This window comes from Leuciscus leuciscus (assembly GCF_965113295.1).
Source record: "Leuciscus leuciscus genome assembly, chromosome: 22".
NCBI classification, from domain to species: Eukaryota; Metazoa; Chordata; class Actinopteri; order Cypriniformes; family Leuciscidae; genus Leuciscus; species Leuciscus leuciscus.
This window is the reverse complement of record NC_138746.1, coordinates 21,138,199-21,150,799: the sequence shown is the minus strand read 5'-3', so window position 1 is coordinate 21,150,799 and position 12,601 is coordinate 21,138,199. Positions and strand designations below refer to the sequence as shown.

At 37.1% G+C, this 12,601-nt stretch overlaps 2 protein-coding genes across 5 annotated transcripts in view; both read left to right on the top strand.

The window, feature by feature from the left end:
- The first annotated feature begins 1,608 nt into the window (after window positions 1-1,608).
- med6 (mediator complex subunit 6) lies at window positions 1,609-7,278 on the top strand. Its single transcript, XM_082154077.1, has 8 exons — window positions 1,609-1,705; window positions 2,837-2,996; window positions 3,221-3,312; window positions 5,026-5,108; window positions 5,193-5,301; window positions 5,397-5,512; window positions 5,609-5,636; window positions 6,786-7,278. Exons 1-8 carry the CDS (start codon window positions 1,684-1,686, stop codon window positions 6,938-6,940), a joined length of 765 nt encoding a protein of 254 aa, XP_082010203.1. The 5' UTR covers window positions 1,609-1,683; the 3' UTR covers window positions 6,941-7,278.
- Window positions 7,279-7,938: 660 nt separating this feature from the next.
- Window positions 7,939-12,601, top strand: part of pcnx1 (pecanex 1) — a 34,088-nt gene continuing 29,425 nt past the window's right edge. For all 4 annotated transcript variants that reach the window (XM_082154046.1, XM_082154045.1, XM_082154044.1 and 1 more), the window contains exons 1-2: window positions 7,939-8,211; window positions 10,981-11,195. In XM_082154046.1, the coding sequence (XP_082010172.1) occupies window positions 8,059-8,211; window positions 10,981-11,195 (368 nt within the window). In that variant the 5' untranslated portion in view covers window positions 7,939-8,058. The remainder of the gene's footprint in view (window positions 8,212-10,980; window positions 11,196-12,601) is intronic.

The window sequence follows — 12,601 nt, the reverse complement described above, 5'->3', positions numbered from 1 at the left end:
AAAAAAAAGAAAAGAAAAAAAAGAATGTTACAATTGCTCCTTTTCTTTTCTGATTATTTTAAAATGCCAGAAATGTTCTGAAAACACTTAATAACATATTAAAATAATACATTAATTTATCATTATAGTAACAATACCTTTTGTAACAATATAGTTTGTGAAAGAATAGCACCATCTGTCCTCAATAGATCTATCTTTTTCTGTCTCTAGGGCAAAGCTGCTTGTACAACGCTGACTTTGTACAAGTCAGGACTTTTCTTATTTTAGGGTTGGTCAGAATTATCGCATATTTGAAAGTTCTGTTTGGGAACAGATAAAACTCTGATTTTGTTTTGTTCGTTTTAAAAAAGAAACATGTTTTTCAGGTTAGCTGCCATAATGAGGAACTATAATTTATTATACTATCTTAGTTTGTAATGAGAACGTTGCACTTGACTTGAGGCAATGCTATATTGTCACCTCTTGGTAGGTTGAAGATTTGTGGCATTTGAGCTTGACTGGAATTGGGGTTGGATGTGGAATTTAATGGATCTTTTGTGGAGTTTATATTGGTTTAATCCTGTTTTTGCTCTGCAGGTATTATGTTTACGCTGCACTGCACTCATATATTCCTGCAGAATTCTGAGTGAGTATTTGTCCCATCTGATGAATTCTTCTTAAGGGATGATGTTTCAACCAATGTACTTTAAATTAGGTCCAAAGGCATCTACCTGGTGCGAAAGTCCCTTTACATAATTCTAAAAAAGCCTTTCATGGTTGTGTTGACCTCTATAGGCCTTTTAAAGAATATAATTATTTTTGTCCTAATTTCATGCTTTAAAATCTAAAATGTTGTATATTATTATTATTGTGTATGAGTGTCTCTCTCTCTCTCTCTCTCTCTGTGTGTGTGTGTGTGTGTGTGTGTGTGTGTGTGTGTGTGTGTGTGTGTGTGTGTGTGTGTGTGTGTGTGTGTGTGTGTGTGTGTGTGTGTGTGTGTGTGTGTGTGTGTGTGTGTGTGTGTGTGTGTGTGTGTGTGTGTGCATGTGTGAGTGTGTGTGACTGAACACTTGTAAACATAGCAAGAGTGATCTAAGTGAGAGCCAAGATATTTACCTGCACTTTAGTAAATGTCAACATTCATGGATTATGTTGCCAAAAAGATTATATCATTGACCAGAAAGACTCAATTAACCAGAAAAACGATGTATTTAAAATTATTTTTAAAATATTTTATAGAACCAAAAGAGAATGTATTTACTCATCTCACTTATGCAAAAAATAATCAGTATTCTTCAGAATGAATAAAAACAGTGAAATGCAAAATCAGAATACTACAAACCTGCAATAAATAAATATAAAATAAATATTTGTATGCCTTTAATCTCACTTTATTGGCCAATGTACTTGCTGCTGATCTTCGATGATCCAGCAAAAATGACTTTAGATTTTTTTTTTTATTCATGAAGTTTATTATATGCCCTCTACTGTACACATTTCCATTTCCATGAAATATGAATTTCATAAGGGGTAGCGAGATTTTTTCAACAATGAGTTTTAATAAATAAACAAATTAAAATGGCATATTTTTAATTCAGAATTTGTATTGGGTTTTATTAATATACTACATGGAGCAATCGTCATAGAGCGTCGACGATTATTGTGTCATCATCATCACCCTGCGCCTGAGTCGGAACTGCGAAGATGGCGTCGGCGGATTTAAGAGGTACTTTATCACGTATTTCACGAATTGTTTTACAACGATGTTTTATTCCTGTCAGGTCCTTTCGCCATCACATTAAAACGCTTTATAAGAAATAAAAAAATAGATTAACAGAACGTTTTCTTTGTCAAGCCAACATAATCACACTCTTTAGCATTGTCGCTGTAGTTTGTTTTTGAAGGAGGCGCGCAGTGTTATTTTCTACTGGCAATTTTATTTTTGTTTGCTTGTTTTTTCAGTGACGGAAATATTCTCATTCGAATATGATTTTTTTTTTTTTTTTTTTTTTTAATAAGCAGCAGGCTTTTTTATTATTGCTTTATTTATTTATTTATTTCATTCTTTAACATAACATAAAAAATAAAACACTGGCCACAGATCACAAGTATGTTCCAACATAAACCATAGATATGCATCGTCAAAAAACAAACAACAACAAATAGGTTCATGTTGACCAGGTTTTGCAAAATACGTGAAATCCTCTGGGACCTATATACTTAGTCCTATAATCCATTTTCCCTTTTTACCAGTAAGTAATATATTAAAAAATCAAAAATCACTTCAGAGATCCATTTAAGAAAAATGCTCTTAAGGGCAGTATAAGTAAGGAGATTAAACAATTTCCTGTTTGAAGCACTCTTTATGTTTTTATCAGCAGCACATAACAAAATATAAAGTGGATTGAGGTCACATCTTGTATAAAATATAAGACAAAGTATATAAGTCATAGAATAAATATAAGTCTCCTACAAATTTGTGCCCAATAGGCTTTAATATTTATACATTTCCAAGTGCAGTGAACGAAGTCTCCTCTTCTACTTTGCACTTCAGACAATGCAGAGAATAATTTGGGTTAAACTTACGTCTGCGTAACGGGGTAATTTGGTGACGATGTAAAAGTTTCAACTGTAGCTCAACTGTACAAAATGATATATTGCCTGCATACTGCCAAATGTGCATACTGTCCAAGTATCCGCATTAATTGAGAGCGCCCCAAATCTTGCTCCCAAATAGCTCGGGTCGCCTCACTATTGACTTTTGCTCCTTGTAAGAGAGCTTCATAACGGTGACCTCCCAGATATATTATTCAGATCTATTATTCTGTTATTATACAGTGTTTTTTGTGTTTGTCAGATAATCTGCTGGGCATCTCGTGGGTGGACAGTGGCTGGGTACCCATCCTGAACCCCAGCAATGTGGTGGAGTATTTCTCTGAGAGGAGCAATCCCTTTTATGATCGAACCTGCAACAACGAGGTGGTGAAAATGCAGAGATTAACCCTGGATCACCTCAAGTAAGCACTGCACGATGCTGTTCAAATCTGGGTAATGTATATAGTAGATGTGTCAGAATGTAATCTACATGTCTACGAGTTGGAAACACAAAGACAGACAAATATGTTATCTTTATTTAACTGTCACACTGCTGATTGTTTTGTATTCTAATAATTAAAAAAAATAGGTTGAGCTGCAGTAGAGTGTGTTGTTTGTGTGCTTATTTCATGTTTTGTGTGTGTAGTCAGATGGTGGGTGTGGAATATATTTTGCTTCACGCTCAGGAGCCGATTCTGTACATCATCAGAAAGCAGCAGAGACAATCACCAACACAAGGTGAGTTTCTTCATTGCTGTTCAGTTTCTGCTGTCTGTGAGGCTGTTTTTTTTTTTCTTTTAGTATCATCATTATGTATCATAATTTATTAATATTTTTGATTTGGTGTCTACGTTGTATTTTTAGATTATACATTTTTGTATCAACTGTAATAGGGACGCACGATACATCAGCCACCATATCGTTATCTGCCAATATTTGTTCATTTTTTATGTTAGAAAATTTGGCCCATGTATTAACGCCAATAAATAATGGTTTATTTCCTTCAGCTGAGAAACTTCAGATGTGCACTGTTCGCCATGATGGTTTTGAATTGTTTGAAATATGATTGGAATCACTTCAAAAGAGGAAAATACAGTTAGGGACATTATGTGCAGCGCAAGTCTGTCATATAGGCTACATAAAACTAAATAAATAAAAATAATGAGAACATTATAATTGTGTGCTTGTGACATGGCTTTAAATGGTAAGAATTTAGTTTTTATAATGAGGCTATAATGGATCGGTATCGGCTAATATTTTCATATCTCTAAACTATAATGTTGACAGACTTGCGATCCAGGTTAAGTTGCGTTTGACATCATAGTTAACAAAAAGGACAACGTTAAAGCAGTTTTAACATAGAATGTTTTTGCCAGTGTTTGAGATAATGACAATAATAATAATAATTATTATTATATTAAAATTGTTTAGGCTTTCTAAAAACATTGTGAATGTAATGTGGATTGAGACACTTTCACAACTAAGGTTTGAGTACAGATACAAGTCAGTGTACTTCTTTTATATTTATTATTCTATAGTTTGAGATCTTAAATTCATTTTGATGAATTGATGAATCAACAGATTGATTCATTTAAATACATTTTTTTACACAATTATCTAATCATGTCCCTGGAGCTCCCTAGAGGGGCCGAGGTCCGCCCGTCATAAAATTGAAACAGAATGTTGTTACAGTATATTTTGGAAAGCAGCATAATTTAGTACTTTTACTTTATAAATGTGGTTTGATTGAAGACTGACCATTAAATTAACATTGACAGATTAAATGCTTTCATCACTAATACATAAAGTTTCTGCTGTCTTATTTGTTACAACTTTGTCTCCCTTATTCTGCAATCACTCTTCTGTTTGTGTTAATTCTTATTGAGAGATTAAATTGCAAGAACATTTTTAGATGACAAAAAGTTGTTTCAGAGGTTATTACTTTTTGATATATTATTACAATTCTGTTTTGAATTTTGAAATAGTCAAGTCACCTTTATTTATAAAGCGCTTTATACAATACAAATTGTTTAAAGCAGCTTTACAGTGATTAACAGGAAAATAAGGATCAGTGATACAAACTTCATCAAATATGAAACTAATTAAAATGTTGCTATAAAGCAGCTCTACATTAGACATCAGTATCAATATTTTGTTCAAATCAGTTAAGTGTTGATTCAGTTCAATAACTGTAAAGTTATGAAATGAGCTCATTTCAGCTATAAGCATCTCTACAGGAGACAATAGTGTCATTAATAAGCTCGAGTCAATGTTGCGAAATTAGTCAATTATGGAATGAAGTTGTAATAATGTGCACTGATAAATTGTACACAGTAATACCAGGAATTTTTCCCATTGTTCACTTTATATTCAATATGCTGACATTAAATTTCTCTGCAGAAAAACAAAACATTAAAATCTTTTTGCATGTTCTGTTTCCCTTCCCTGCAGTGATCCCTCTTGCTGACTACTATATCATAGCCGGAGTGGTGTATCAGGCGCCTGACCTGGGATCAGTCATCAATTCCAGAGTGGTGCGTTTATAAACCTTAGAACAATTTAATAACTCCTTTCTCTTATCAGTATGAACATCAATCTTTTGTTCTGATGTGTCCCAGCTCTCAGCGGTTCATGGGATTCAGTCTGCGTTTGATGAAGCAATGTCGTTCTGCAGGTACCACCCGTCCAAAGGGTACTGGTGGCACTTTAAAGACCAGGAGGAGAAAGGTGAGAACACACACAGCAGCAGGAAGCGTCTTTCAGCAAGTACAACTGTACCTGTCAAAAAGTGTTACATTTGTGTGTTGTATGTGTTGTTATAGAAAGGGTTAAACCTAAATCTAAGCGGAAAGAGGAGCCGAGTTCTTTGTTCCAGAGGCAGAGAGTTGACACGCTGCTACTAGATCTACGCAATAAATTTCCCCCAACTTTCTATCAGGTACTAATATACACATGAAACATTTCTAACTGGTTTCTAAATAGAAAAAGGAAAATTTCATTTAAATTCTCACTGATTTTTGTGTCTCTGTTTCAGCCCAAACCAGGAGAGAAGCCTGTCCCAGGTGCGCAAATACATACTCATACAATGCTCATAAATACATACTCAACTAGGTCTCACCATATCACACACTACAGATGAAAATCACAATTCAGTTTTGTAAATACTTCAACTAATCTGTATATAAGCCATATTTTAAAAACATGTAAAAATTCAGATGCAATCACAGTCAAGTAGAGTTTGACATGATGCTGAACAAAAATGACAATGTCCATTGCAGTTTCAAAGCAATTTAAAAAAAGAACGTGCTGCAGTATATTTGAAAAAGCAGCACATTTTTGTGTTTTGGTTGGAAAAATATAATCACTCGCCATCACTCCTACTAGCCACTTTGGTTTATATAAATATTTGAATATATAAATGTTTCTATTGTATTGTATTCTATGTAGTATTGTCAAAAATATAGATTTTTCGATAGGCTACTGAAATATCTGAAACACTTCCAATATTCTGCAGAAAAGATAGGCTACACGTTACTAGCTGCGCTCTCTCTCTCTCTCATCTCTCCGACGGGGTTACACACAAACCCGACTCCCTCACTCACTCGTTTAGTTTGCTCTGGATGAATATTGTTGGTGTTACAGGGCTTGAAATTTGGCGTGGGATTGCGTGTATTGTGCATAATTTTACTCATTTCCACATATTTTGTGCTCTCACCCAAAGTGTGCGCACATAAAGCTGCCTCTTGAGTAATTTTTCGCTGCTTATTGCACTTAAATAGTCAAACACACAAAATAATGTAAAAATGCCGGTCTTGGCGAGTATTCACGTAAACACAGTCAGTTGTGTTTTAGTTGAACAGTTAAGAAAGAAAATGCATGTGTAATCTTGAATCCGTGCATCAGGTCTTAAAGTGACAGAGGTAATATTAAAAATATCTATATGGCAGTTTTCCCCCATGCTATCGACAATTCAAATTGTGGCCAGTGAAAATGCTGAGTGGCTTGTAACTTTGGAAAACCACTGGCCACAAAAAAGTGAATGTCAAGCCCTATGGACAAAAGTATTGGGACACACCTCATGTATTTAGAATGCGATGTCATTACAGTCACTGTTGGTGTAAACATATAGTATGTGTATAAACTTTTGTCCATATAATTTTCTTTGCTAATATACAATATATATAAATATCTCTCTCACTGTCTGTCCTTAGTGGAGGTAAAGAAAGAGCCAGAAGTGCCAGTTGAGACTGTGAAGCCTCAAGAAGAACGAGAGGCGAAACCTCCCGCCCCTCCTGGCCCTGCCCGGCCGGCCCCACAAACTACACCCAACAAACCACCGCCTGAGAAACGTGCACGTCTGCAGTAACACTTGCTGGCCAGTGGCCAGCCACAAACAATTTTGATTTCATGTTGCAGGACTGATTGCTGTACAAACCTTTGGACAGTTCTCTGCACCAGTTCTCTGGACTGTTACGGTTATTATATATATAAATGAATTTTCTTTGTAATTTAATAATTTTTGAAATAAGGGAACTGAAATGTGTATGTCATCATCTCTGTATGTCATTTTCTATATTTCAGTGTTTCTGAGTTGTATCATTCACAGTGAAAATAAGTTGTTTTTCAGAACCTTTTTGCAATGTCATTCATAATTCAAATAGTGTACAGACTTTTTTTTCTGCCTATTAAAACTCTGTTTTTGTATGTTCTTTGTAAGTGATTCAATTACTACGTAATAATGAAGACATACTATAATGTCTTCCTATAGAGATTATATATTGCGCAGCGCCCCCGTGTGTTCGGATTGGCACTCGCATCTTTTGCGCTTCTGCATAAACGTGAACTGCGCTCTCTATTAGTGCTCTAGAAACAGACTCATAGCCAGCAGCAGATCTGTTCTGATCTGATGAGAATTCAGTTTTATTCATATTACAGTGACAATTAGCTCGACCTAAATACTGCCAGCCATGACCTAATTTATTGCACCTGGATGCGCACAGTAACCGCGTCCGCGCTTACAGTAAAAATGCATAATGGTACGAAAGAATCATGTTAAATATTTGTTTCTATTTTTTTCGAATACCCACTCGCGCTTAGTATAAATACATAACGATACGATATAATCTTTTTTTTATCCAACAAACTCACTAAGAGGATGTGATTGTTTATTTATCAAACGTAAGTAAACAGGTTGCAAAAAAACAAAACAAATCAAAGCTTTCAACTGTATCGCCCCAGATGTTTTTGTTGGTCGATACTCGCGTTCGCCGCGAGGTGGCGCTGCAGAATAACCCGTATCTCTGGCACGCGCAGCGCCACTTTCCACACGAGCTGAGCGCGAGCTGCCGGGTGCGCGCAGAGCACGATGGGACGGGAAGCGCAGCTCTGGAGGACCACAGAGAAGAAGATGGCTGCGACGGGGCTCGACGGGCCAGCGCCGTACCTCCTGCTCCGAGACGGCTAGAGAGGGGATAGGGGGTAAATATGGGGTCGCAGACCCTGCAGATCCTGCGGCAGGGCGTGTGGGCGTCGGTGACAGGCGGATGGTATTACGACCCCCACCAGAACACCTTCGTGAACGCGCTTCACCTTTACCTGTGGCTGCTGCTGCTCTGCCTCCCGTTCACGCTCTACATGGTGAGAGATGCAGCCGTCGGGTTTCTTCTTCTCTCCATCCCTCAGTCCTTATCAGCCCATCTCTGTCATCTCTATCATCTCTATCTTTTCCTCATTCTCTCTCTCTCTCTCTCTCTCTCTCTCTCTCTCTCTCTCTCTCTCTCTCTCTCTCTCTCTCTCTCTCTCTTTCTCTCTCTCTTTATGATCCATGTACATCCATTTCCAGTACTCACAGGCTACGTTTCTGTTATCCATGGTTATGGAAAACCTAGAAATATAATTTGTTCCAACTGAATCGGTTCAGTTCTGGCTTGATGAGGCTTTGTTTTGGTCTTGACGACATGTTTTGACAGTTGAGTATTTTAGACCTGATGTCATGAGATTTGGTGCGTGTTTAGTCTTTCTCTGCTTTAAAGGGATAGTTCTTCGTGTCATTTCAAACCTGTTTGACTTTGTTTCTGTGGAATACAGAAGATGATATTTTGAAGGGCATTGGAAATAGGTAACAAAACTGTTTAACTTTCATTGAGAGAAAAAAGATAGTCAAAATAACTTATCTTATATAAACAACATACACAGCGATTCCATAGAAAAACCTTTCAGTGAATAGTCCTTAAAAGAACCCTTGTTTCTTAATGTGAAGACATTTTTAGTAATTGTAAGAACCTTTCACCAGTAAATAACCTTCAGTACAATGTTAAGGTTCCAAAATGTATTCCTGTGATGCTAAACTGAGTTTTCAGTGTCACATGATCCTTCAGAAATCATAATATGATGATGGGATGCTCAAGAAACATTTATTATTATCAGTTGAAAACAGTTGTGCTGCGTAATATTTTTTTTTGTGGAAACCCATTTACACTTTTTTTTCACATGATTCTTTGATGAACAGAAGTTTGAAGAGCAGCATTTATTCTCTCTGAAAAATATTACAGACCCCAAATGTTTGAATGATATTAAAGATTCTTCTTCACAGAACCATAGATGCCAATATTTCGTAGTATTGGGCTTTTGATCTAATCAGGATTTATTAGTGAATTGTAGTGACACTCAAAACAGCCACAGTGAGTTCTGATCTGTTTTAATTATAATCACCAGAATGAGCTGAACAGTGAACACAGAAATGTTAAACTTCTTTCACTCTTTGCAAAGTTCAACCCGTTCCCACCTACCCATTGTGTGTTTGTTTATTAAATAGGCTATATCAGCTCATTTTGATTATGCTTTCAGCCACAAAAGTGCAGTACTCTCAGCCGTTTGCCACATTTGACCATATTTAAACCAATTCCGCAGAATTCCACAGATTTGATTTCAGAGTCTTCACAGAAAATGCATTGAAAAAAACATCATCAAATTCCATCTTTATCATAACGACTCATGTCACAACAAAATCCCTCTTCACTGTGAAACATTACACTCCTGTCTGCAGTCTATTTATAAAAAGAAACTTTTAATAGGCATCATGTGTGTAACTTTTAAAGCCATGCCCGTTCTGTGGGTGAGGTCTCAGGTCTGTGTATTAGATCTGTGATGGAGCGGCTGGTGCCACTCAGTCCATATTTGACTTCCTGCACACATCCATCCATCCGTCAATCCATGTAGGTTCTGCTTGGGTACTTTATTGCCTTTCAACCACAGCTAAACAACATCACGTAAAGTCCTACAATAGTGCTGAAATAATCACTGAATGAGCAACTGATGAATGTGCTCCTCTGTTTTTTGAGGATGAATATGAGTGTGTGTCAGATATGGAGAGGGGTTTAGTCCACAGATGTCCGTTCAGTGCCAGGCTGTTTTTAGCCTCTGCCCTCCGGTTGCGACTGAAATATTGTTGCCCCTTTTCATAACCCCGTAACTCTGTATAACCGAGTCCTATATTTGTATATGATATTTATACAACAGAAGGATGTTAATAGGCTGAAATATGTGAGCCTATCACACCGTCTAATGCCATGGTTTGCTTTAATGTCAGTATTTGAAACGATGTGGCTTTTTTATTAATTAATTGATGGGGAAATACAATAGATCAATAATAGATCTAAGGATTGTACTCAACCTTTCAGAAGTTGTGATCGGTAAGGTTTTTACTTTTTAAATAAAAAATGTTAGGGGGATGATACACAGGGTAACTTTTTGAGCAATGTTGCTGGGCAATCCTGCCGAGCAATTGTTGCTTGGGCACTTTCCCATTAAAAATGGGCAATACATTTCTATCTGGATCATTTAGATCGGTCATGGGCCCTGTGTCTCATCCGGTTTGCCGTTGACGGCAACATTGCTCAAAAAGTTGCCCTGTGTATCATCACTTTTAGTCTTTAATGCTCACCAAGGTTGCATTTTGCACAGTAAAAACTGGAATGTTCTGAAATATTGTTACAAATTTAAGTAACTGTTTTATTTTAATATAATTTAAAATGTATTTCTGTGATGGCAAAGCTAAATGTTCATCAGCCATTATTCATAATCCTTCAGAAATAATTTGAATGTGCTGATTTGGTGCTCAAGAAACATTTCTTATTATCATCAATGTTGAAGACAGTTTTTCAAGATGAATAGAATTTTCAAATGAACTGCATTTATTAGAAATAGAAATCTTTTGTAAAAATATAAACATCTTTACTGTCACTTTTAATCAAATTAATCCATCCCTGCCGAATAAAAGTAGTTATTTCTCTATAAAAATCATACTGACCCCAGCATTTAGAAAGATATTGCAAATGAGCTCAAAACCACAAAAATGACTTATTTTGTACTCATGTAAAATCTCTTGCTGTGTCTCTCTCTCTGTAGGCCTTGCCCCCCACCATGGTGATTGTGGGGATCTACTGTGGGGTGATAGCAGGTATGTTTGTGCTGCTGAAGGCTGTGAATTATCGCCTGCACACCGCGCTGGATGAAGGGGAGGTGGTGGAGCTGCGGGCCAAAGGGAGTGAGGGGCGGGTACAGGGGGCAGAGCACCAACGTGAGGGCACCGGCACCCGGCAAGAACACTCAAATGGGCCTGGGTAAGAATCATTTATTGGTTTACTCAAAAGCCATTACAAAAAGTAGAGAGTTTTGAGCTTGTATAAACGAGTCTGATTTAGTTTAAGAAGTTTCTGATTTGGCTTGGAAGTTTCTGATATTTCTGAAGAACAGTTTTGAATCATTTCAGGTTCTGAATTCTCTCAATAAAGGTTGTGATATAAATCATCCTAGGGGTTAAATCTTCTCAGGAAAGGTTCTGATTCTGTTTAGGAAAGTGACTTATCTCAAGAAAAGCTTTTGAATGTCACGTTTTCCGAGAAGGATTTCGAATCTCGACAAGGAGGCTCTGATTCCACTCAGAACGGTTCTAATTCATCTCAACAAAGTTTTGATTAAGGGACAGCGCTGTTACTCAGCGGTAGGGATGTTTCCGAGAGCTAATCTGCTGTCATGCTGGATCCATTCATCACCCACTGAGAGAGAGAGAAAGGGAGGAGGGGAAGGAGTGAGTGAATCAGGAGAACTGATATAGAGCCTTATAAACCAACACACAAACCTGATGCTCTTGTTTGTTTGCTCAGAGGAGTCAGAAACAGTCTGCAAACTGTCAGAGTCAGAACACATTAAACACAGTTACTCGAATCATGAATCAAGCATTTTTAAAGCAACACCAAAGATTATTTTGTACCTTAAAATAATGTTTTCAAAATCGTTTCAGTGGTTCATCAACTCGTATCAGGGTGAACGGCACTTCTGCATTCGCTTTGCGACCCTCTATCGGCTATAACCGCACTATGCAAGTGCCAGATTGGGTAGCGGATCTGTAGTTCGAATGAGACATAAGAAACTACAAATTTGACTTGCTTTACGGCAAGCGTTACAATAGCAAAAAAATAGCAAGCAATGTCATTATTTTGTTTTTCTTCGTTTCTGATGTTGCAATACATCATACTTTCATAAAATCATGCAACATACTCTACCTTGTCTGTGGACATCGATATTTCCAAAGCCGGTGTTGGATAAACAAATAGCGTGCGTGCGACGGTAGGCTGCGGTAGGCTAAGGTAATGGACAATTCCGCTTCCAACCTGTAGGGGGACCGAAGAGGAAAAGTGCTTTGGTGTTGCTTTAACTACATTTTTTTACAGGCATCAATCAAGACATATTTATATGAAAAAGAGAAATCGATACTGGATGTACTATAAACGCACATCTGGAGGGACATTCCTGGTTTGTTCAGGTCTGTACTTACACTAATTAACAAAATAAATGATATTTGTGCTTGAGGCCCCCCTGAGCTGAAGAGCTCATCTGTTTTGAATTCTTCCAAAGACCCTCATGTATCTCCTGAAAACTGCCTCTAGCTGCAACAAAAAAAGAGCAAAAAATAAAGGCAGACGTTGGTAGGTGAGCTCTGGCCGTGGGGATTACCATTCACCACCAC